A 24,022-nucleotide genomic window follows, 5' to 3' on the forward strand; every position below is an offset into this window, starting at 1 on the left:
AATAGTGTGTGCAATTTTACTTGCATTGGCTTCCTTATAAGAGAAGATGTTCCCACTGAAATTTGTAAAGATGACTGAGATCATCTTGATCAGATAATGTTCTATTGTTTTAGCTCTACACACGCCACAATAATGTCATGGTAATGGATGTGATGTGAAGTGTGCAGCTAGTCAAAGGCCCCAGTTATGAGCATTCTACATTTCATTCTTATACTGTTTCATGTTAATAAGGAGCCAGCTGTCCTAACGTATAATGCTGAACCTTTGGCGTGACTTAGATCTGCCGGCTCTGTTTCACTTGAAACAACCTTGAGCTGACACTTGTAGTGCAACAATTCCATATGTGTTAGAACTCTAAGTTAAATTGGGGTATGTTATTTATAGTTAGAGTTCACAAAATATGATGAGGAGCAACACCTTATATTCCATCTGGGCAGCATCCAACCTGATGGCATGAACATCAATTTCTCAAACTTCTGGAAATTGCTCCCCCCCCCCCACCTTCAAGATTCCCATTCCTGTTTCCCTCTCTCACCTTATCTCTTTACCTGCCCATCACCTCCCTCTGGCGCTCCTTCCCCTTTCTTCCATCATCTTCTACCCTCTTCTCTCAGATACCCCCTTCTCCAGCCCTTTATCTCTTTCACCAATCAACTTCCCAGCTCTTTGCTTCACCCTTCCTCTCCCGGTTTTAGCTTTCACCTACCACCTTGTACTTCCTCCTCTTCTCCCCCACCTTCTTGCTCTAACTTCTCCCCTTTTCTTTACCCAGTCGTGATGAAGAGTCTCAGTCCAAAACATTGACTGTTTACTCTTTTCTATAGATGCTGCCTGGTCTACTAAGTTCCTCCAGCATTTTGAGTGTTGCTTGACTGACAAGTGCTAAAGAATAATACACATGCAAACAGATTAGACAATTTAGAATCAGGCTCAGTACAACTCAAAATATAAAGCTGGGAAACCAAATGAAAGTATAAGAATACTGTAAATGTGAAAAAGCATAACTGAAACAATATTTTTTGAAGAAACTCAGGGATGCAACAGAAAAAGGATTTTAAAGAAAGAAATTGTAGTGTTTGGGTGAAATGCTAAAAAGATTTCTCCACTATTGAACTAATATAGGAAAATGCTGTGGACATCGGTGTGTAAAAGGTTCAAGTAATGATATACCTCGAAGGACTTGCTTATTTAACGGTGCACAAAGCTGTAGAGGGATTTGAAGAATGAATGAGAATTTTGGCATTATTGCAATGAAGGAAAATAACTCATCTTAAGGATGATGCCTGAGTCAGATAATACAGAATCAGATTAATTTAGAAATAATTAACAATAAATTATTGCTTAGAAAGAGGCTGTTCATCCCATTTTATCTGTGTCTGCTCATCACTAAAACAATCAAAACAAGTATTTTATATACCTTTGTACATTTCTCTTTATAAAATATGTACATACTTTTCTTACATTTTCTGATTGCTCATCCCTTTTGATATTTTGATATCAACTCCCTAAGTTTAATTCATATTCATTGAAAGTAAGCTCTTCATTATTTCTTTAAAATATCTATTAGATCTCCCTCGATCCATTTTGCCCCAGGAAGCACAATTATGAATTCATAATGACTAAAGTTGGGTAGGAAGACTAGTTGATAATAATTTGGAAATGGTGATGAATTAGATGAAAGATTTATAGCTCAGCTAAGGTAAAATGATATACCATAGTTAATTGGTAAATTATTTAGATGAGCTTGAGAAAGTATCAACAAAATAGATTAGCATCTGGGTATAAAGTACAATTTATGAACAAAGCTTCAGTATTGATATTGTTGAGTTGTTCAAGATTTCTTGACCCTAATGTGATGCTGCATGGTGGAAATAATGGAGTTAACTCCAATGAAGGTGTTATTAATGTCCAGATTAACCAAAGCTTGTATATAAAGTCGGAGAGATCAATATATAGGATAAAGTGATGTGGCCAGGGAATGACTTAACCAGATGGGTAACTAAGGAAAATCCATTGCCTTTGTCAAGATAGAACAAGATCTATGTGAATCATAGCCTACTCAAAGCAACATTATCACCAAGTTTTAGTTACAGGTTCCCAATACCATGCATGAGGAAAAAGCCAGTCAGAAGAGACTTAAGCAGGAAATGATGGCATGGATAGTCATGGTTATATAGTGATGTAATAAATGAAAACGAGAATGGGATTGCAGAAAGTGCAGTATTTAAAGGGATTGATGACATTATATAGGCATAGTTCTAAAAGGAAGCGGAAGAAAATACGTTGCTGTGGATGAGTGTTGGGCTGAGGAGGGGTAATTTAGTGAACAATTGCCAAGTTAGAAGGTACTGAGATAGTAGGGGAAAGGAGAGAAAAGCTGGGTAGTGTTGCCTGCCAGGGAAATGTTAGTCTCATAATGAAAATGAATAGTATGGGTAGACTTTAGAGCAATATATGCATAAAATGCTGTATTTGATAGCCTACCTCTGAGGATTTTAGAAGCAATGAATCACAGAAAACAGGAGCATCAGGGTACTTTAGTCCAGCTCCACCATTCAACATGATCAGGGATGTTGACCCACTTCAGTACCCTGCTCCTGTCTTCTCCCCCAAATTCCTGGCTCCTTTATCATTAATATATCCATACCTTTTCTGAATACAATTAGTGACTTGGTCTCCACTGTCTACTTTGGTAGAGGACTCTACAGATTCACAACCCTCTGTTAAAGAAATTTCTCATGATCTTGGTTCTAAATGGCATACCACATATTCTGAAGCTGTGACTCCCTGATCTAGACTTGCTAGCCATTGGAAACATCCTCCTTTCATCTAGTCTGTCTAGTTCTGTTACAATATTAATGGACAGAAAATTATTAGGATGAATACTTGACCATGTTTCTGCTACACAATACCAGAAAATAGAGGTGCACATCATAAGCACAAGCATTATTTTAAAATACGAGAAAGTCTGTAAATCCAAAGCAACATACACATAAAGTGCTGGAGGAACTCAGCAGGCCACTCCCTCTCCTAGCTGATTCCTTCATCTCCAGCCCTCTAACATTCCAACCCACCTAGTTTCACCTTTTACTTTCTAGCTATCCTCCTTCCCCTCCTCCCACCTTTTTATTCTGACATTGTCCCCCCCACCCCCCCCCCCCCCACTTCCTTTCCAGCCCTGAAGAACGGGCTCAACCTGAAACGGCTGCTGTTTATCCATTTCCATAGATGCTGCCTGACCTGCTGAGTTCCTCCTGTATTTTTTGTCTGTTGCTGAGCATTTCTTGAAGTCCTATTGTGGAGTTTGAGATTATGTGAAGGATGAATAGAGATATTAATAAAATACATAGTAGTGGAACACTAAGATAGTTAAATAGGAAGACTCCTCTTTGGCACAAAAGAAATTCTTTAGCTTCTCAGAATCAGGATTGTGGATTAAGGCATTTAATGGTGGTTTATAATGGAAATAGTTATTTTACATTCCTTTAGTCTTCCAAAATGATACCCATTAGAAAGTGAATTTACGTTTATGATGTTGTACAAAGGTTTGATTTAGCATACTTAATTTTTAGTTAGAGGTTCATGGCTTAAATTTCACTCCAGGACCTAAGCACATACTTAAGTTAAATGCTTCGGAGTAAAGATGAGCGAGAGTTGCATGTTCTGTGGTGATCAGATGAGATATTAACTCAAAGGTTGGACTGGCTGGTCATGTTCTCAAGGCACTACAGAACAAAAGACACCAAACACTGGATCATTTGTCTTGCTGTTTGAATGCATGGTTATGTGTAATTAATCAAGGTGAAAGGTACTAGAACCATTACTGAAATATCAAAAAACAAAGCTCCTGGAGATGAATTAACAAAATGTGAGTTTCTAAAATCAAGGTCCCAACTATGAAATTACAAGACAGGTTTGCAAGTCAGTTCATGAAGCATATAAAACTTTCACAAAGCTACCTGTGAACTATACTAGCAGATAATAGAGAAGTATGCAGCTGCATAAATAAAATATGTATTTAAAAATAATTCAAGGATAGATAATTAGATGGAAAATTCAAAATTATAATATATTGTCTTTGAAACTTGAATAAATGGGTAATGCAGGCTAGATTTCCTGTGCTTTATTTGATTAATGTTTGCACGGAGAGAAAAGGATTGCAAAACCTTTCATCAAGGAATAAAAGTGGTTGAGCAGAATCCTACTTTATGACCGGTCTCTAGAAAGAACAAGCTAAAGGCTCAAAAGGTTTTCTTTTGTCCAGGATTTCTGATTGAGGTGCATCCCAGAATGCATTATCCCCTGATGTCAATCACATGTGTTTAGGAATTTGTTGTCCAGAGTACCCCATCTCTTATCCTTTCATCATCCTGAGGATCATTCATCATCCTCAGAATTCTTTTCCTTTCATCCAGTCGGAGGTTCCTTAAATTTCCTGTATTTTCGCATTTGATAATGTAGCCTGCAGGGTCTGCGATTTTATTAACTACATAAAACGTCCTTTGCGTCATCCTTATATCTAATCTTCTGTCCTTGGAATGCATTGCCCCCAGTATCAAGTTCTATTTCCTCAGAATTTACTGCTTCTGGTATCTGATCCCATGTACATAGAATTTACTGTCTCCTGGCATCCTGCTTCAGTTTCTCAGAATTTACTGCTCACTGGTATCTGATCCCATGTCCTGAGAACTTGCTCTCCTTTGGTTTATAATGCTATGCCTTCAGAATTTACAGTCCCTGTTATCCAGTTCCATGTCTTCAGAATATACTGTTGGCTGGTATCTGATCCGATAGCCTTGAAATTTACAGTTCTTGGTGTCCAAAGCGGGTTCTGAGAATTTACTGATCCCTTTGTTTCTAATCCTTCCTTGTTGGAGTCGGTAATGATCTTTTCCAGCCTTTACCTGGAACAGTTAGCAGAGTTGTTAACTATTCCTTCGTTTCTAATCTAACTTCCTGTGTTTTCTGTGCCCAGGACCCCATCCCGTGTGCACCTCGGTGCCTACATTGACGACAAGTTTCTGGTCATATAATGCAATTTCACAGCACTAAACATTGCATCCAGCTTCCGAGATATATAAAACAAACTGTACAGGTTTGATGCGTGCTATCGGCGAGAAACTGTAACTGTGCCAATGTCGAGATGAATAACATTTTACTAGGTCCGTCGGTGGGAGCGAGATTGAGTGTGCTTTTATTACATCAGGTCTCTTCGCTAGTACGATAGAAATAATACATAATTTGTTTTAAGTTCTGCTATTGAAAATGGAAAGTTGACAGTGTTTGAGCTGCAGCTGGGAGACTTTCGATGGCAATTCAGTACAATGCAATGGGTGCAGTTCCGCCGACCCTGAGCCGGCGGGTAGAAGAAGCTTGAATCTGCTGCCATTCCTGTTGGCAGCGATTTACGATGAAACTGGAGCGGCGGCCAGTTCCTGAGAACCGATCCCGCTGCTGTCAACAGCCGCCGCGCTCCCACTGTCCTCGGCAGCCACCCCTCACTAACCCACTCCCTCGGCTCTCAGCCACTCCGATCCCGGATCCTTTATTGAGATCAGTTCCCCCTGCCCCTCAGCCCCCGACGAACCGAGCCGACCTGGGGTGGATGCCGGTGCTAGATTGTCCCGTGCCGAGCTACCCCAAAGCCCCAAGCCGAACCAGGTTGGATCCTGGTCTTGGAATCTTGCGTCCTTTCCGGACAGCAAACCCCGAGCGGAGCCCGGATCGGCGCTGGCGTTCTGATCCTCCGATGCGTCCCCAAGCTCTGAGATGAGTTGAGCCCAGATCTATGCTGACGTTGAAGCCGTTCTGTCCCGTCCCAAAGCCCGAGCCGAACCGAGTCGTTGCTGCTGTTGCGGGTCTTTCGTGCTATCCTGCCCACCCTAAACTGAGCTGAGCCCGATCAGTGATCCCACAGGGTATGTTCTCAAACCCAAGCCAGACAAGAACTGATTCTGCTGCTGGAACATCCTGCCCTGCCGTGGTTCCAGAGATCGAGCCCTGCGCTAAACTGAGCCGAGCCGAGCCGAGCCTTGCTCATTCCGACTCGGTGCTGATGCTGGTCCCTCAAAACCCAACCTCTGCTTCTCCTGGTCACTTGTCTGCGTCCCAGCCGCCAATATCGCGCTGGGCCAATCAGAGGCGGGTCCTGCCGCCCACGTGACGGAGCAGAACCCCCTGCCGCTCCAATCGCAGCCTAGGGATGTATCAGAAAAAGCCGGAGCGCACTGGGCGCCTCATCAATAACAAGTTTCCCTTGCGCGAGAGGGCGAGCGAGCCGCCCCAGCTACACTGCCGGCGGGAGAGGCATTCAGCCCGGCCAGCCGCTCCAGCCCAGTGTCGGTGCGTGAGAGGGAGCTGCAGGAGCGCCCAGCCCCTCCAGCGTGAGAGGACGAGCGAGCCGCCCAGTCAGTGCGGCGCACGCCAAGCAGAGAGCGAGAGAGCTGCAGGAGTACCCAGCCCGGCCGGTGCAAGAGGGCGAGCAACCCGCCCCAAGCCCCACTGTCAGGCAGAGGGCTGCAGGAGCTTGCGGGAGAGGTAGAGGGGGTTGCAGCCGCCGGCCAGACTTGGGAGCTCACGGCGGACACATGTGGCTGTGTTGCTGCGCGCAGGATGCGTGATGTGCCCTGTGTAAGATGGTGGGGTCGGAGAACCTGGGATTGAGCCGAGGTCCACGATCCACCGCCTGTCGTCATGGTGGAGTCCCACCCGCGAGGCTGGACACTTGCTCTTCCTCTGGACTTTCTGCTGGCGACGCTGACTCTCTGCACACTACCTGTTAATCTATCAGCCTACCCTACCTCTCTGAGTGACTGCCAGACTCCCACCGGCTGGAACTGCTCCGGTAAGGCAGGAGTCCGAATTGCGAGAGAGGGGTATCTGATGAGACAGAGAGAATGGAAAAATGGGAGAGGTTGGGTTGGGGGGGGTGGGGGGCGCTGAAGATTTTCCCTTTTACGGTTGCAATTGAATGCTGATACTCGTGCTAAAAGTTGGCGATGATGGGTCCAAGTGTAGCGTTGCAAAGATGGGCACTTTAAAAATCAGAGGGTGGATTTCTGATCGAATTCGGGAAAGTGCATTGTGTTCCTCTATCAATGCTGCCTGAACTGTTTTCAACAATTTCTGTTTTTATTTTAACACTTGCGCTCAGTCGATTTGATTTATTCTGGGGATGGGATGGGGCGGAGATGGAAATGTCTGCCGCAGCTTGCGTGCTCTTCCTCCGTTTGCTGACCGTTATCCCGGAGTTGTAGAAGATGCAGAAGCGAACACTCTGAGCTCTTGGCGGGCATGTACTCTCTTACCAGATCTTCAGCAGTCTCCGTGCCGTGGAGAAGCCAGACTTGGATGGAGGGCGGGGTGGCGGGGCTACCCCTGCAGGTTGCAATAGCAAAACGAATGCACCTCCGCACCTCTTCCCTCTTCCTCTCCTCCTCGCTTTTCCATGTCGCAATACACACACACACACACACACACACACACACACACACACACACACACACACACACACACACACACACACACACACACACACACACACACACACACACACACACACACACCTCTGCCTTCAATTTCCGTCTGAAGGTTTAGATTTGCGATTAACCAACAGAAAGATTCAGGGCATCAATCTTCACTGGAAGGAGACAAGCTCGCATCTAAAATACAGCTCCTTTATTTCAGTTGTAACTTCATGTCATTCTCCAAGTTGCTAACCATGAATCTATTTTTCTATATTTTATTTACTTATAAATATGTATAAGTGCGTGTGCATGTACGCGCATGCAAGAGCGTGTAATCTATATATAGAATGTATATGTGTGTATATTTTAAATGTATGTCCTATTACGAGACACGCTGCGGAGCAGATGTGAAATAGCGAAATTTCATTTAAAAGGCGAAAGTGGGATTTTGCATTGAAATGGAGCGAGGCAGGGCGAGCTTTTTTTTTTAACAAGGCTGCTTGATGATTTCTTTTTGCAACACTTGTCCGAGTCAGGGTGCCGAAGTAACGCGGCTGTTACCGAGTAGGGCCCCGATCTCCCCACGTGTCCCAGCTTTTTTTTTCGCAATATCTGACCCGCTTGCTATGGACACGGGAGCAGCTCGGTCACCGCCAAGTTCCCTCTTTTACCTGCCCCTCTCTCTTACTCCCTCGAAGGTTTCGAAGACAGAGGGCACGACTTGTTTCTGTGCGACGTCAATACCTGTCAGTTCGGCGGGGAGTGCTTGCGAATCGGGGAGACGATAACGTGCGACTGTCAGTTGAAGGTAAGGGACGCGCAACCCCGGGCTGCTGTTTCCTTAGCGCTAGCGCTCTGATGGTCCCCAAACTGGGTCAGGCTGCTGGCTGTGGTTGCTCGGGATACGCAGAGTGTGGAGGGATCTTGCAGAAAGTCTGGAATGTCTGAAATGATTCCGTTTCTTTTTAGTGCAGCACTGACTATTTGCCAGTGTGCGGCTCCAACGGCAATACCTACCAGAATGAGTGTTACCTGCGGCAGGCTGCGTGCAAACAGCAGAGCGAAATAAAGGTGCTCGGAGAAGGATCCTGTTCGAACGGTATGAACATGTTCTGCAATTTGAGAGCGATGTGCGAGCGTGTGAAAGAGAGCGAGCGAGCCTGAAAGCGCCTTTAACCTCGTGTCTGTCACATCAGAAAATAAAACAGACTATCTGGTGAGAGTGTGTGTGCAAGCGTTTATAACCAAGCCAGCCTCAGACAACAGGCACTGCTCCTTATCACATTTCAAAGCTATTATTGAAGCATATTGAACGGAAATGAGAACGGCGTTCACCCTATACTGGACACTTAATCACCGTTACAGCCAGAATGAAAATAAGTTCGTGTTACTTCGTGCCATAGCCCTACTTGTACATTTTTTCATCAGTCTGATGATTGTCCCTCCGGACATGATAGTAACTGCATCCGTAGATTTTAGCAACAGACCACAGCCAGTGTTGAGAAGATGACAAGTTTTTTTTAAAAAAAAAAGAAATCACTTTTCCTTCTAATGAGATCTTGTCTTTCTACAGATATGGGATCAGGTTCTGGAGATGGAGGTAAGTGCCTTTTGCAAATGTATTTTTAATCAAATCATAGTACTGTGGTTATAGAAGCTGCCATGTCATCTGCAGATACCATATAGGCATCTCAAGTTGTTTTTCCCTCCCACACAGTCTCCTCTTTGTTTTCCTACGGAGCCTGTTTGTTTCTTGGCAGCCTCCTTTAGCTGTCGGGCGCAATCATTTTAGACTACAGTTTTTCATCTGCAACAATGGTGCTGTATAATGTGTGGCTCGGAATGGACTGGAAAGGCAGGGATTAGCCGTCAGTGCTTGGGTGTCAGGCACCCAGAATGAAGTGGAGGAAGGATGTGCAGATGATAGAGACACTGGAGCTTTAACCTGTGGCTTTTTAGTTGAGGTGAAGAGAATTCACCAATCTTGTCACTCTCCAGTGAATTTCTTTCATTAAGTAAGTGGACAAAATCCTACATAAAACTGCTCTTGCTGTATATACTAAACAGTATGGTTTCAGATTTGACTGGTATTGTTTTGTTTTTGTTGGAATATATCCTCTATTTACAGTTACTTTGCAACAATGCCGTGGTGATATGACTGTGCATTCATAGAACTCTTCAGCATAAAAGAAAGCTGTTTGATCCATTGTTCCTTTGTTGGCATTTTAACAATTTGTCTCCCTGAAGGAATGATAATACATAACCTAGTTATAACTGTAGACAAGCGGTTTGAGCACTCACTGAACTTGAGCATACATAACGTTCCTATTTAACTGAAGTATAGAGCATAATGATACCAATCTACACTCATCTTCGGACACTTAAAACCTTCTAGCATCCTGCAGGCTCAAACATTGAGGAAACTCTTTGTTTTTCATGTGAACTTTGAGCATCTGCTTCTGGGCAGATCCACGTGCATTTGAAATGAGAAATGCATCTCTAAGCTCAGTTATAGAGGTTCAGATAGAAGATATCAACAAACAAATTCTGCTCAACACATTCATTCCAAGGTCAGTGGAGATTGACTCAACCTTTTGTATAAGCATTTCAGTTATGACACAAGCTTAATTACTTGACTTCTGACATTGACCATAATTTCTTACTAAAAGGGCTTATAATTTAAAAGTTTTGCATGATTCAATTATTTTTTCTCAGATATAGATGAGACTGTAATCTAATAGTTTATGATAATGTTCATGAATAATATTCATGGTTTTTGATGTAGTAGATATGGTGAAAATGTTTTACTTTGCAAGTGAAATCAAAGCTAGGGTTCATTACTAAATAGGGATTGAAAAGAAACATCTTTGTCCCAAGAGTAGTTTAAGTGTGAATCATGGTACTGTAAGAAGGTAAAAAGCATTTATGAGGAAACTCAAAGTATATTATGGAGAAAGGATTAAAAGGTTGTGTGGAAAGATAGTTGGGTGGTTTGCCTGCAATACAGGAACTTGCAAAGACCAGTTATGTCATCTTGTCTCTTTCTGTACTATAAATGCCATGTAAAAATGAATACTTAGTAAATTTCCTATAACTTTCTTTCATTAGCGGAAACAGTAAAATCAGTAAATTGCAAAAGCAATTGTAATAATCCTTTAACAGTTCCCAAGCAGCTGTTGAAGCACAGTCATCATTAAGTGTTTAAAAAGGTTAATAACTCAGTTGTGAAATAGCTGAGTAAATTAGGTGATAGGGTCCTATCCAGGAGCAAGCTTCATGCTTCGCATAATAGGAAACAAAATGTAATCCCCGAAACATAAATGTAGTTTCATGAGATGATTTATTGTGCATAACAACACATCTATTTTGTGACTTGTGACGTTCATGACTTGCAAACAGGAAAACTGCAGAATAACATCTTTTGAAGTCTGCCACCAGTCTTGTATTGGGATCCTACCCGGAAAACAACCAAATGTCATTCACTTTTTGCAGTTCCTGAGAACAGTTCTAAATGATAGTTTTCCACCTCTTTTAGTCTACTTTCCCTTGTTGCTATCCTACCCACACAGACATTTTGCCACTAACTTGTCACTCTGGATTGTACCCTTACTTAGATTCATGGTAAGGCTTGATGTTTGGACAAAGCTCAAATCTGCTAATCGTCCTGAAACTATATTTATTTATTTATCAGTTAAGTGTTTGTAAAGCACAAATAACACTGACCCATACTTGCTGCACCTGTGAAGCATTGAATGTTGATAAAATGTCTTTTTTCATCCACGCTACAAAAAATAGTCATAGCCTGCTTCAATTCATTTGGTACCCTTTCAGCATTTGAAATATTGAGGCAGGAACACAAATATTTATCTTAGTTCTGTGCCATCACTTTGCCCTTTGAAGATGAAAAAGATCAGTTTTATTGGGAGAGTAAAACCTGAAATATTTTTAGGATAAAGGACAAGGAGACGAGGGTAGTTTGTACACTGAGTTATGTACTATCTTTTCCTCCTTGAGATGGTGGAAGCAAATTCCAGTAATAACTTTCAAAGGGACCTTGGATAAGTATTTGAAAGCTTGAAGGCTGCAAATGCAAGGCAGCCAGAATAGTGAATGTGTTGGTAACTTATTCAGAGAACTAATATAGGCAATCTCCTTCTTTCCATAATAATTCTATGATCTGGTGTGACTGCCTCAAACTATGGGATCAGAGCAGTACTCCTAAATCCTGAAATTGGGATATTAACTGTCTATGACATTATTGCATTGTTACTGACTGGAAGATTTGAGTAGCTATGTACACCTTGCAAAAGAACACAATTCAATCACCACACACAAGCACATTGCGTTGTATCACCAAATAAAACAAATTAAATGTCTTGTAATGTATCATTCCTTTATTTCTGAGAAAAGTGAATTTTAATACCAAAGAATAACAAGATAATTTCACTTGTTGTTCAGTATCCACGTTTTGTTTTTATCTACTTTTATCTGTGATTTTTATTCACCAAGTAAGTCTTTCATGGAATCCTGCAAAGCCGGGGTGGGGGGGGGGGGGGGTAAAATCTCATGGCCAGTTGTGTCTGTGACAGCTCTTTGAAAGAGCTAAATTGTTCCACTAGTACAATTTCTCCATAATTCTAAATTTTCTTCCTTTCAAATTATATGCGTACAATTTCCTGTTTGTAAAATGCTATCGGATGTGCTGCCTACCCTCTTAGATATTGTGTTCCAGATAATTTATTGCACTGAAAGAATTCCACCCCCACCTGCTTCTGTTGATTATCTTAAATCCTTAGATTCTTTGGTTACCTTCGGAAAATACAAATTATATCTTCATTTTTGTTTTGTTGTTGTGATCCTGTCTTTGATTCTTTAGTTTTTCGTACAACTGCAGTCCTTCATTCTTGATATTATCCTGGTAAATGCTCTCTGCATGCTTTGCAGTCTTAAAATGTGATCCAGAAATTTACCACAATTCTCTAGCCAAGGCTTTTCCAGTCACTCAGTCACCTCATGTATGCTGAAAAACCAAAGATATATTATGGTTTAATTTTAACAAGTTTATTAATGTTCTACCACATTAATATTTATGTATGCAATTTCTCAAACCTTTTAAGTTGAATAGTTTGTTATCTAGCCACTCCTCATTCTTGTCTAAAATGTGCATCACTTCACATATCTCTGCATTAAATTTCATCTGCATATTGTATGTCTGCCCATTTCACCATCCAAATGTGTCTTCCTGAAATCTGTTACTTAATTGCTCACTATTCCAACTTCACAAGTCTGCCACAGGACATGTGATCACTAATATAATCAGCTGAGGTCTGTGGCAAACCTAACGTCATAAATATAAATCAAAAAGTGTGATGAGCCTAATGACTTTGGGTAATTCGTTCTCCCTCCAGAATGAAACAAGGGTGTTAACTACTACTTTGTCTTCTGTTTCTGAACCAATTTTGTATCCGTAGCACCATTACTTCTTTAACCCCATAGATACCAATTTTAATATCACTGCCTTTGGAAAGTACATGCACAACACTCATCAACCCAACCCATTAACACTTCAAAGTACACGGGCAGGATTTTGGTCCTGATTTAATACAACCATACTGGCTGCTGTTAATTAAGCCAAATGGGTATTAATTTTTCTCTAACACTAATATTAGGCAAACTGAGCTCTAGTTCATCCCTCTCCCCTTTCTCAAACAGGAGTGTAACATGTGCAACCCTCCAGCCTTCTTGCACCACTCCCATGTCCATCCAAGTAGGAATGAAGAATTGTGGCCAGATCTACCCTTGCTTACCTCAAAATCCTGGGATGCATCTGGACCAGGTGATTTTTCAACTTTTAAGCACTGCCAACATTTTAAGTATATCCTCTAACTATTTGTTTCCTACTGGGTTTTTTTTTTACCTCTTTCATTTGACATGCTCACATTATTTGTAAAGTCAGATATTCGGGTATCTATTTCCTACCTCAACCCATGTCCCCCCACAGAAATGTTGCTTTCTGTCTTTTGACTTTAACCTTTGAGAAAATGTTTTAATTTCCTGGGGCACCGCCTACACTGAGGAGAAGATGGGGTGCGGTTGTGGTGGGTGCGGGATTGAATTGTCAGCGTCCAGTAGACCTGATTTTTTTTAAAACTTGTGGTGTATATTTTAGAGCCACTTTATTCTGATCAATTGTGAATCATTTCTTGCCACTGTTGCCTCTGAATCTGAAGGTTGTGTTCAAGCCCCTCTTCAGCAACTTGCGCACAAACACAAAAGCTGGCAATCTGGTACGTTACTAAATGAGTGCTGCATTAAGCCAAAACCATGTCTGCTGTAGCAGGTGGACATACAATATGTTGCCATTTTGGAGAAGAGCAGAGGAGTTTTCCTGGCCAATATTTACCTCTCGCTCAGTATCACAAAAACAGATTACGTGGTCATTATCACCTTTAGTATTTGTGTGCAAATGAGTTGTTGCGTTGCTCTTGAAAAATCCAAAAAGAACAAAGGCATTTTATAAGTGTAAGTGCTTTCCCTTGCTCAGTTAAAGTGTTAACATGTTTCCGGGTTTCCTGGCCAAGTAGACAGAGCATGATGGCAATACACACAACTCAGTTTCAGCTTCACTGTTTAACAGCAGATAGGAAGCATGACATTTAATAGAATTTGGAGATGTCAGCTCAATGCAAAAAAAAAAACCAGAAAATGTATCTAAATAGAATAAGGTGCAGAAACCTTGAATATTCTCATCTGGACAGTTTGAATTTATGTCTGTAATCTCATTCAGGGCATTCACCTTGCTCAAAGGGCGTTCGGCAGGACAATGTGACTTCTCTTTAAAGGAGGAGATCACTCATTTTTGAAGGTGTTTTTCAGAATGTGCTTTTCCTGTCCTGGCTTATATACTTGAACTTGATTATTTGTGTTTTGCATTCTGAATGTTTGGTGCCTTGTATATCAGAAATGAGCAAAAGCAGATGTTAAAGGCGGGGACGGTTGCTGAAAGTATGCTTTGGAGGGCTTAACATTTTGAGCTCCTCCTAGTAGGCATGCTCTTGTTGTGTCACAGATGTATTGTGGATGTTTGGAATGATCAGAGTGATTTCTCTCAGTGTGAGTCACATGATGTCTCAGGCTTTTGCAACGGCACTTCATCTGAAGAGAGTGCAACTAATAGGAAGTACCTTGTGACATGAGTAAATGTGTGCAGATAGTGAGGATTTGCACTCAATAAATGCATCTTGAATGTAATACATACTGCCCATCCAGTGATTTATAACAAGATGCTCAGCGTATAGTTTGCAGGAAAATATGAGAGTCTGTGCATGCACAAGTACAATCAGAATATAGCCGGTCAGGCCTTCAGAAACTCAAGTTCAGAGGAATTCATTCAAGTTCTTTTTGTGCTTCAGATCAGATTGGAGCAATAAGCTTCTACCTGTGCTGAGGTGACTGGATGGAATGTAAGGATCAGTTCCTGTACAAGGATTTTTATATGGGAATTTCAAATTGTTAACTTTAGCCTCTCAAAGATATTTGCTGACACCATGTTCCTGCCTTGCAAATTTTTTGTAAGGGGAGGCAGAACACAGCTGAAAGTTAAAGGGTGGATGAGGCAAAGTTAATGTTTGCATGTCTAGTTCCTCCTAGTGGGAGGAGAAAGAAGCATTTGGATGATGGAGCTTATGCGAAGCACGTATTGAACAGTAAAACCCAAACTGGAATGTGCCCTGCTTATCTTTCATTGCCTACATCACCTTCGTCCTTCCTCTGTGTCTGAAGAGGATCTGTCCTCTCCTTTTTGTCTCCTGTACGTCTAACCTCTGCTTAAGCACTTTGTTACACAAGTGCAGCATGCCTTACTGTTTTAACATCCATGACATTTGCAGACTAAGACGCCTCCAGATCTGTCAAGGATGCAGCAGCACGTCAGTGGATTATACACTAAGATTTGCAGCTGTCATGTAGTTTGACTTTTTTGTTAGTTGGTCTGCACATTGGTATTCTTGATCATGCTTTAAGGTGTATCACTTTTCTCCAAACAACCAGTTGACATTTCAATTTGGAAGGGTGAAAGGATTTGGGAAAGTGAACAGATGTAAAAGGAATGCTTCATGAGCATTGCCCACGTTAACATCTATATATTTATGGAGTGGGATCTCTTGCAAGTATTGGAAATCTCATGGGTCATCTCGAGATGGCTTGTGTGTCACACCTTGATGATGGCTTTCCCTGGTAATCCAGAGCCAGATACAAGCCGAACATGTCTATGCCAGCCAGGGTGCCCATCTAATGTGCCAATGTCATGTTCTAATGTGCTGCAAATATAACTTGATGTAGCACGCTGAAGCTGGCTAAGACAGAATGCTGAATGCCGGAGAAACTCGGCAAGTCAGGCAGCACCTATGGACGGGAATAAATAATTGCCATTTCAGGCTGAGACCCTTCATCAAGACTGGAAAGGAAGTGGGGGCAGAAGCTGGAATAAAAATGTTCGGGGAGGGAAAGGAGTACAAGCTAGCAGCTGATGAGTGAGACTAGGTGAGGGAGGAGGGGGGTTGAAGTAAGAAGCTGGGAGGTGATAGGTGAACGAGCTAAAGGGCTGAAGAAAGAATCTGATAGGAGAGGACAGTGTTCATGGAAGAAGGGAAGGAGGGGAACCAAAGGGAAGTAATAGGCAGGTTAGGCGAAGAGGTGAGAGGGTAACTAGATCCAATCCTGATGATAGGTCTCTGCCTAAAACGTCAACTGTCTGTTTCCCATGACAGATGCTACCTGACTTGCTGAGTTCCTCTAGCATTTTATGTGAGTGTTGTCAGGATTTCCAGCATCTGCAAAATCTCTTGTGTTTAAGGTCATCCTATGTTTGTACAACCTGTGAGGGAGATATAACGTCTGGTGAGCTCCACTTCTCTATTGATCTCCTCTCTCCCTGTGTAGATTACTGCTGCCCTTTCAGAGGCTCTTGATGCTGTTTATTGTGGATGCACCTAAGAGCACCCAAGCTGGTGCGGCTGTTGAAAATTCAAAACAAATGGATGAGAGAGCACATTCTAGGTTAGGAAAGTTAGCAAAGCCTTAAGTGATCATTTTTCAGGTATCCTGAACAATTTCCCCACACATCTGTTAGAATCGCCTTCACGGGTTCGTGCAGAAGTTAGCTGTGATGGCAGAGTGTTTATTGGCAGGTGTGCTATTCCACTCCTAGCCTGACTCCTTTAATTTTCCTTTTTGCAGCGAGCTCAGGCATCTTCTGGCAACCTGTGTTTCCCATTCTTATATGAATGTTGCTTGTTATGAGCAGTGACGGTTTTGAAAGTTCCTGTCCTCCTCTACTGTGCAGATTTCTGCAGTAAGACAGGCATTTAAATGTAGAAACTTGATTGACTTTTGTTTTCCAGCCTGGTGTCACTTTTGATGCATTTTATCTCACACCCACTTACTGAAATGTTTATACAAGATTTGTAGCATTCGTTGTTGCCCGCTAATCTAAAATGACATAAAATAAAGTTGTTTATGTATAGACTTAATGCATAAATACTATCATATGTATTTTCTTGTAAATGCCTGCAAGAAAATTAATGTCAAGGTAGTTTATGTAACATATACATACTTTGATAATAAATTTTACTTTGACTTTATGTGCTTCTCATTTTATTTACAGTTTATTTTGGCAGTTAAGCTTCCTTCAATTCTCAACTGTATGTGAATATCATATTTGTCACGAGCTTTGCTTTTCAATGTTTTAATTTTACTCCTTCAGAGAGCTGTGGCTTTGAATGCCCTCCATTTCTTCCTCCATGAACGTTTTTGTTAGGTACCTGATCTATCTTCTTGAAGGCTTCCTATTGCTCAGTTACTGTTTGGCTTGTCAATCATTCACAGAAATATAAGCCTCCTTCATTTGAGTGCCTTCACTTTTGTTTCTTGTCCCTTTCCATAACCACTTCAAATTTAATGATATTGTGATCAGTTGTAAACAAAGAGGAATGATGTATTCACATTTTAAATTGATATTGCTGCACTATTTGAACATGTACTTTTTTTAAAAGATCAGCAGACATAAATATAGCCTAAAAACACAATAACATTTGTCTATGCAGAACTGATGTATAGATTGTGTCAACAACACACATGTAATTTATTCACACTGATGAATGATAAAGAGTTGCTGTGCTCATGCCTTTGATTTTTTTTTGGTCCCAGACCTGTTAAAGTTCAATTATGCATGAAGCCCAAGGAGCTGCTGAAAAGCCCCTTGCACACTTTCTTCTTCATAGAAAAATCTTGGGTAAGTAGAGGAGCTGAAGTAATGGATGGGAGAGGACTTGCCGGAGTGTGACAATTGGGGATCATAAGTTTGATCAGGGCTGGGAGGGCAAAATAGATTGGGGCTTGGACTACCATCTGGTCTGCCGATGATCACGAAATGGGGAAGTATTATGTTGGGGGATATTAACAGGTGGGGGTTAGAGTAAGAGTTGCAGCAGGAGTGTTCAGAATGATGTAACCTAATTTTCCAAGCAGCACTTCTAAGGAGATTGGTTTAGGGAATGATATTGTTTGATATATGGTGATCATGCCATTGACACAAGGGATTCATGACTATTTATGACTTGAATTTATGGAATGGTGCAAGTCGCTTTGGAATTGGATACAGTCTGGGTGAGGATTGCTTCCATTCATTGCTACCTCTGAATGAAGCAATGCTATTTGATTGAATTTTGGGTTAATATATCTTTAATTGAAAATTAATGTTTATCAGGTCATGAAAATAAAATAAAAATCTAAAGAAAGGAACATATAATCAGTATACTGATTTCAAATGATTATGCTCCTGATTAGTTATTCCCATAATTGTATTCATTAGAAGATAAGTAATCAGGAAGATCATCAGTTTGGATTCTGAGAGACATGAACTGCATCATTATGGCCACATTAAGAAGTCTGGGTTACTGCTTGAGAAAATAATAATGACTATTTTCATCTTGGATTGCATAATTATTTTACAGTTACTAAACAAGTTAATACACTATTGTCTCATTTGTGATTCTGTTTGTAGAACATGTAGTTTCATTTTAAGTCCAATCAGTGTGAAAATTAATGTTTTAAGGAAATGCTTCCAGACGTGTATTACCATCTTTTCAAAGGTAAGGAGAATGGTGGAAAAACAATGAATTTCAAAGAATTCCACAATTTGAACATTAAGTCACGGCTGTACATTGCCTCAATTTCCCTTCAGGAAGCATTTCTAAAGACTTCATCAGCCGCGACGAGTGATAAAAATATTACTTTGTTTTCTCACCCTCGTTGTGATTTTGCAGCAGTGACACAATCTTCTTGTGGGAAAGGAACAAATTGAAAATCTGAGTCTCTTTCAGTGGGCATAAGCATGAAATGGGTTTTCTTCTACTCGTACATAAACAGATGCTGATTTTTAGTTATATAAATAAATGTATAAATGCCCAAATTTGCTCAACTAGTTTCCGTTTTAGATTTTTCCTACCGGAGCCACTCTACTGATAAGATTGCATGATACAATAATTTTTGGCTAAGCTGCAATTACCTCTGTCTATTTAGACAAGACTTGTAAACTTGCCACAAATTGATCACTATCTCAAACAATACCTGATCCTCCACAGCCTTGGTGTCTTCTTTAATTCACAAATGATCTTCATAAGAAAGATTGCCTTCCTGAAAATAGCTAGCATCTTCAATCCTTTAGACTTTTCAACTATCTGTTGCAATATCATGGTTTACCTGTATCTCAATTCCATTTACCACACTTGTGTTTGTCATCGTTTATAGCCAGATCTCAAAAATTTACCAATCGATGGGGCAGAAGGCAGCATCTTGTTTATATCATATTCAATACTCATTGCTGACATTCCCTTCGTTTCCATTCATAGCCGAGGCTCAGAAATGGTGTTGATTAAAGACATAATCAGGCTGTAGCATTACTGAGTTGAATTGGTCCCAATTCTGTATGAGATTCCAGTATCATCATGATATACAAACACATTTCAGTTTTGCAGTCATTCCCCCAAGAAAGAAAACTTAACATCCATATCTAACAAGCAAACATGAGGAAATCTGCAGATGCTGGAAATTCAAGCAACACACACAAAATGCTGGTGAAACACAGCAGGTCAGGCAGCATCTATACGGAGAAGCACAGTCGACGTTTCGGGCCAAGACTCTTCGTCAGGACTAACTGAAGGGAAAGATACTAAGAGATTTGAAAGTAGTGGGGAGGGGGAAATTTCATTTTACATTTCTTCTCCTTATAGATGCTGCCTGACCTGCTGTGTTCCACCAGCATTTCGTGTGTGTTGTTTCCATATCTAACATATGATAGAAACTTGCTTATAGCTAATATGTTTGGATATGTGTTTGTGTTACTTAAACTACAGGAATTCAACCTTGATGCATCATCTTCTAAAGATCAAGGTAGAAATGAGACACACTAAATATCATTTTCACGTTAGTGAGACAGGAAATTAGTGATGTGGAAAATGAAGGAAAAAGATATAATTCTATGGGGAATCCTGGGAGCAGACCAGATCCACAGAAAGCAAGAGTCAACAAGGCTAGGAAAATATCTGTGAGGATATATTGTAGCTGCTTAATGTTCTCCTATCCATTGAGTAACTATGGTGACAGGCTCAAATATTTCCTTCATTAATTGCAACTAATGTGTTTAAAAGTAAAATCACATCTATATGATATAACACCAAGTAACTTCTGGTGCTTTTTCCTGGTTTTGAAAGTTGCACTGAAGTGTCGTTGCAATAAATATGTCTTTGCATCCTGGTAGTTCTTTAGATGCAGACAGCAGGCTTTTTGTTTTTCGGTATACATACAATTCCCCATCAGTGGTTAAAATAAGGTCCTGTGAGTAGCAGGCTAGCTTCACCCTATCACCAAGACATGAATGCTTGCTATTAAAAGGTTTCATCCAATTTAAAAACTACAATTTTCACTACAGACTCCACATACCTTTTAATTGCTTTGTCTTTCCTTCACTTTCAAACTAGAATGAATGAATGGCAAGTGGGAGACTTTTAAGAGTTAGAAAGGCTTGCCATGAGTGTGATAAGCACTACAATTTGATTCCAAACAATTGCATTATTGATCATTACAGAACATTCCTCTGGTACTTCCCCCTCCCTCCCCTCTCCCTGCCCCCTTTCTCACTCTCAGTCCACAGAAGAGACCCATATCAGAATCAGGTTTATCATCACTCATATATGTCATGATTTTTTTTGTGGCAGCAGTACAGTGTAATACACAAAACATATTACAGTACTGTGCAAAGACTGAGATGCCCTGGATATACAGTATATATATACGCCTAAGATTTTTGTGCAGTACAGTCGGCCCTCCTTATCCGCGAATTCCACATGCGCGAATTCAACCAATCGCGAAAACCCAGAAGTGCTCTTCCAGCATTTGTCGTTCGAGCATGTACAGACTTTTTTTTCTTGTCATTATTTGTCACTAAACAATGCAGTATAACAACTATTTTACATGGCATTTACACTGTATTAGGTATTATAAGTAATCTAGAGATGATTTAAAGTATACGGGAGAATGTTCGTGGGTTATCGTGGATCGGAAGTTCTCATAAGTTGGAACAGGTACATCTGGTATTATTTAGCGTCAGTTAGTCAAATGTTTGTCTTAGTAAATAGTATATACTTTACCTTTCTATGCATATAAAACGCTTAAGAACATCTGCTTCAGCGCCAGGCTCGGGGAAAAGTTCCCGAGTTCGATCCAGTGACAGACGGCACCCGAGTGTGCTCTCCACCGTGCCGGGTTGATGTGGAGGATCAAAAACCCAAAACCCAATAATTAAACCACTGTGTTGCTTAGTAATAATTGTAACTTTCATCGAGGCAGAGCCTTTCTCACTTTATCCTTTAAAATTGTTCGGATCGTTGACCGACTGTAGCCGAACACTTTTCCAATGACCGATGGCGTTTCACCTCTTTCCAATCGCTTTATTATTTCCACTTTATTTTCAATGGTGATCGTGATTATTTTTGTGAACAGAAATACTGCGAATTCAGAGCTCCGACGCCGGGTCCTAATGTCCACCATATTGAGACAGGTTGAATAAGGGACTTGAGCATCCGCGAATTTTGGTATCTGCGAAGGGTCCCGGAATCAGTCCCTCGTGGATAAGGAGGGCCAACTGTCCTGTATTAATAAAAGAGTGGCTAGGGACAAAATAGGTACCCTTGGAGATCAGCAGGACTTGAGCTGCAGGAAATGGGTGGAATTTTTAATGAATATTTTTCCTCTGTGTTTATTGTGAAAGTCGTGGTTGCTCAAGAGATAAAGGAACATGTGGAGATGTTTTGGAGGGCATCCAAATATTGCCAGGGAGAATGTATTTGCAGCCTTACAGTGAATTAAGACAAATAACTCTTGAGTGCATGACTGAGAACATTCTCGGACTCTAGAAGGCTAGAGAGGAAATTGCAGAGTCTCTTGTGGAGAAACTTGTTTGATCATTAACCACTGCTGATGGCAGAAAGGTGGCTAATGTCATTCGGTGGTTTAAGAACAGTGTTTGAACAGCGGCTAATCAGAGATCAGGAGTGAGAGAAGGAGTGTCTCACTCAGCTCAGCGACTGTGCATTAAAAAGCAGCGCTTTGCCGGAGTTTTAGCATTTGAGCAGTGGCCAGTCAGAGACTGAGATTCATTAGCAAGTGCAAATTAAAATAAGGCAGTGGCCTTTGTTGGAGCGGACAGTGTTAGAGTAGGGATTTTGAGATTTTAGCTCTTTGAGGCTTTAGCAAGGAGGGACTTGAGTGAGAGAAGGTGAAAGGCTGTAGGTAGATTTTTTTTCAGTTTGTTTATTGTTTCCTTCTTTATAATTACACAGTTAGAGCAGTAGGGATGCCAGGCAGGACAGGTGAATGCTCCTCTTGTGGGGTGTGGACCTCCACTGTCCGTGATGACTTCAGCTGCAAAAAGTGGATCCAGCTGCAGCTTCTAACACTCCACGTTGAGGAGTTGAAGCTGGAAATGGGTGAACTCTGGATCATTCACGAGGATGAGGGGAAGATAGACAGGACCTATGGAGAGATACTTACACCTAAAATTCAGGACATCAGAAAATGGATGACAGTCAGGAGGATGAAAAGGGTTAAACAGCCAGTGCAGAGTGCCCCTGTGGCCATCCCCCTCAACAGCAGGTATACCACTATGCGGTATGATATAGCAGGGGAAGATCACAGCAGTCAGGTCTTTGGCACTGAGTCTGCCTCTGTGGCTCAGAAGGGAATAGGTGAGAAGAGGCGAGTTGTGGTGATGAGGATCCATTAGTCAGGGGATCTAAACGAGGTTCTGTGGATGAGAACGAGATTCCTGAATGGTATGATTCTGTCTGGGTGCCAGCATTCTTAAGTGGGACAGTGAGCAGCCAGAGATTGTGGTCCCTATAGATACCGTTGACATAAAAATGAAGAGGGATAAGGTTCCACCAAGTGAGTTCAGGGAGTTAGGTGTGAAGTTAAAGGACAGGACCTCCAGAGTTGTGATCTCATGCCGTGTGCTAGTAAGGCCAGAAATATGAAGATTATACAGTGTAATACGTGGCTAAGGACTTGGTGCAGGAGGAAGGGCTTCAGATTTCTGGATCATTGGGCTCTGTTCCAGGAAAGACAGGACCTGTACAGAAGGGACTGTTTGCACCTAAACTAGAGGGGGACTAATATCTTAACAGGTAGATTTGCTAGTACTGCACGAGGGTAAGGGAGTGCTTAAACTAGAATTGCAAAGGAGATGGGAACAGAGTGCTAGAACAGATAGTGGTTGTTATGGAGACGGATATTGTTAAAACCCCAGACAAAGTCAGGAAGCTAAAGGTTGAGCATAGTGGGTCTAACATTCTGAGCTGCGTATATTTCAATGCAAGAGGTATTGTAGCAAAGGAAGATGAGCTCAGGGTGTAATCAACACATGGAATTATTGTCACCATTAGTGAGACTTGGTGGCAGGAGAGGCAGGAATGGTGGCTCAATATTCTGGATTTCCATTGTTTCACACACAACAAAATGGGAGGGATTAAAAGGGAGGGGTGGTGTTATTAGGGAAAGTATTATGGCAGTGCTCAAACAGAACACATTAATCTAGTGAGGCTTTATGGGTGGAACTGAGGAATAAGAAATGTATGACCTCATTAATGGGGCTCTTTTATAGACCACCCAACAGTCTGTGGGATTTAGAGGAACAAATTTGTAGAGAGAGCACTGACTATTGCAAGAAACGAAAGGTTCTGATAGTAAGTGATTTTGACTCCTTTACTGTAAAAGGACTAGGTGGGATAGAATCTGTGAGATATGTTCAGGAAAGTTTCCTTAATCAGTACACAAGTCCCAGTGAGAGAGTGGGCAATACTTGATCTCCTGTCAGGGAATGAGACAGGGCTGGTGATGGCAGTTTGTGTATGGGGACGCTTTACATCTCATGATCAGAATGCCATTTTCACGGCAATTATGGAAAAGGATCAGTCTGGTGCATGGATTGAGATTCTAAACTG

The 24,022-nt window shown here is 41.3% G+C and overlaps 1 protein-coding gene across 1 annotated transcript in view; it reads left to right on the plus strand.

Moving 5' to 3' along the window:
* Nucleotides 1–6,216: 6,216 nt before the first annotated feature.
* The window catches only part of tmeff2a (transmembrane protein with EGF-like and two follistatin-like domains 2a), a 78,540-nt gene continuing 60,734 nt past the window's right edge, over nucleotides 6,217–24,022 (plus strand). Inside the window, exons 1-4 of the mRNA XM_073046963.1 lie at nucleotides 6,217–6,844; nucleotides 8,165–8,274; nucleotides 8,436–8,565; nucleotides 9,040–9,066. Coding sequence (XP_072903064.1) covers nucleotides 6,694–6,844; nucleotides 8,165–8,274; nucleotides 8,436–8,565; nucleotides 9,040–9,066 — 418 coding nt within the window. The 5' untranslated portion in view covers nucleotides 6,217–6,693. The remainder of the gene's footprint in view (nucleotides 6,845–8,164; nucleotides 8,275–8,435; nucleotides 8,566–9,039; nucleotides 9,067–24,022) is intronic.

Source organism: Hemitrygon akajei, chromosome 5, assembly GCF_048418815.1.
Source record: "Hemitrygon akajei chromosome 5, sHemAka1.3, whole genome shotgun sequence".
NCBI lineage: Eukaryota > Metazoa > Chordata > Chondrichthyes > Myliobatiformes > Dasyatidae > Hemitrygon > Hemitrygon akajei.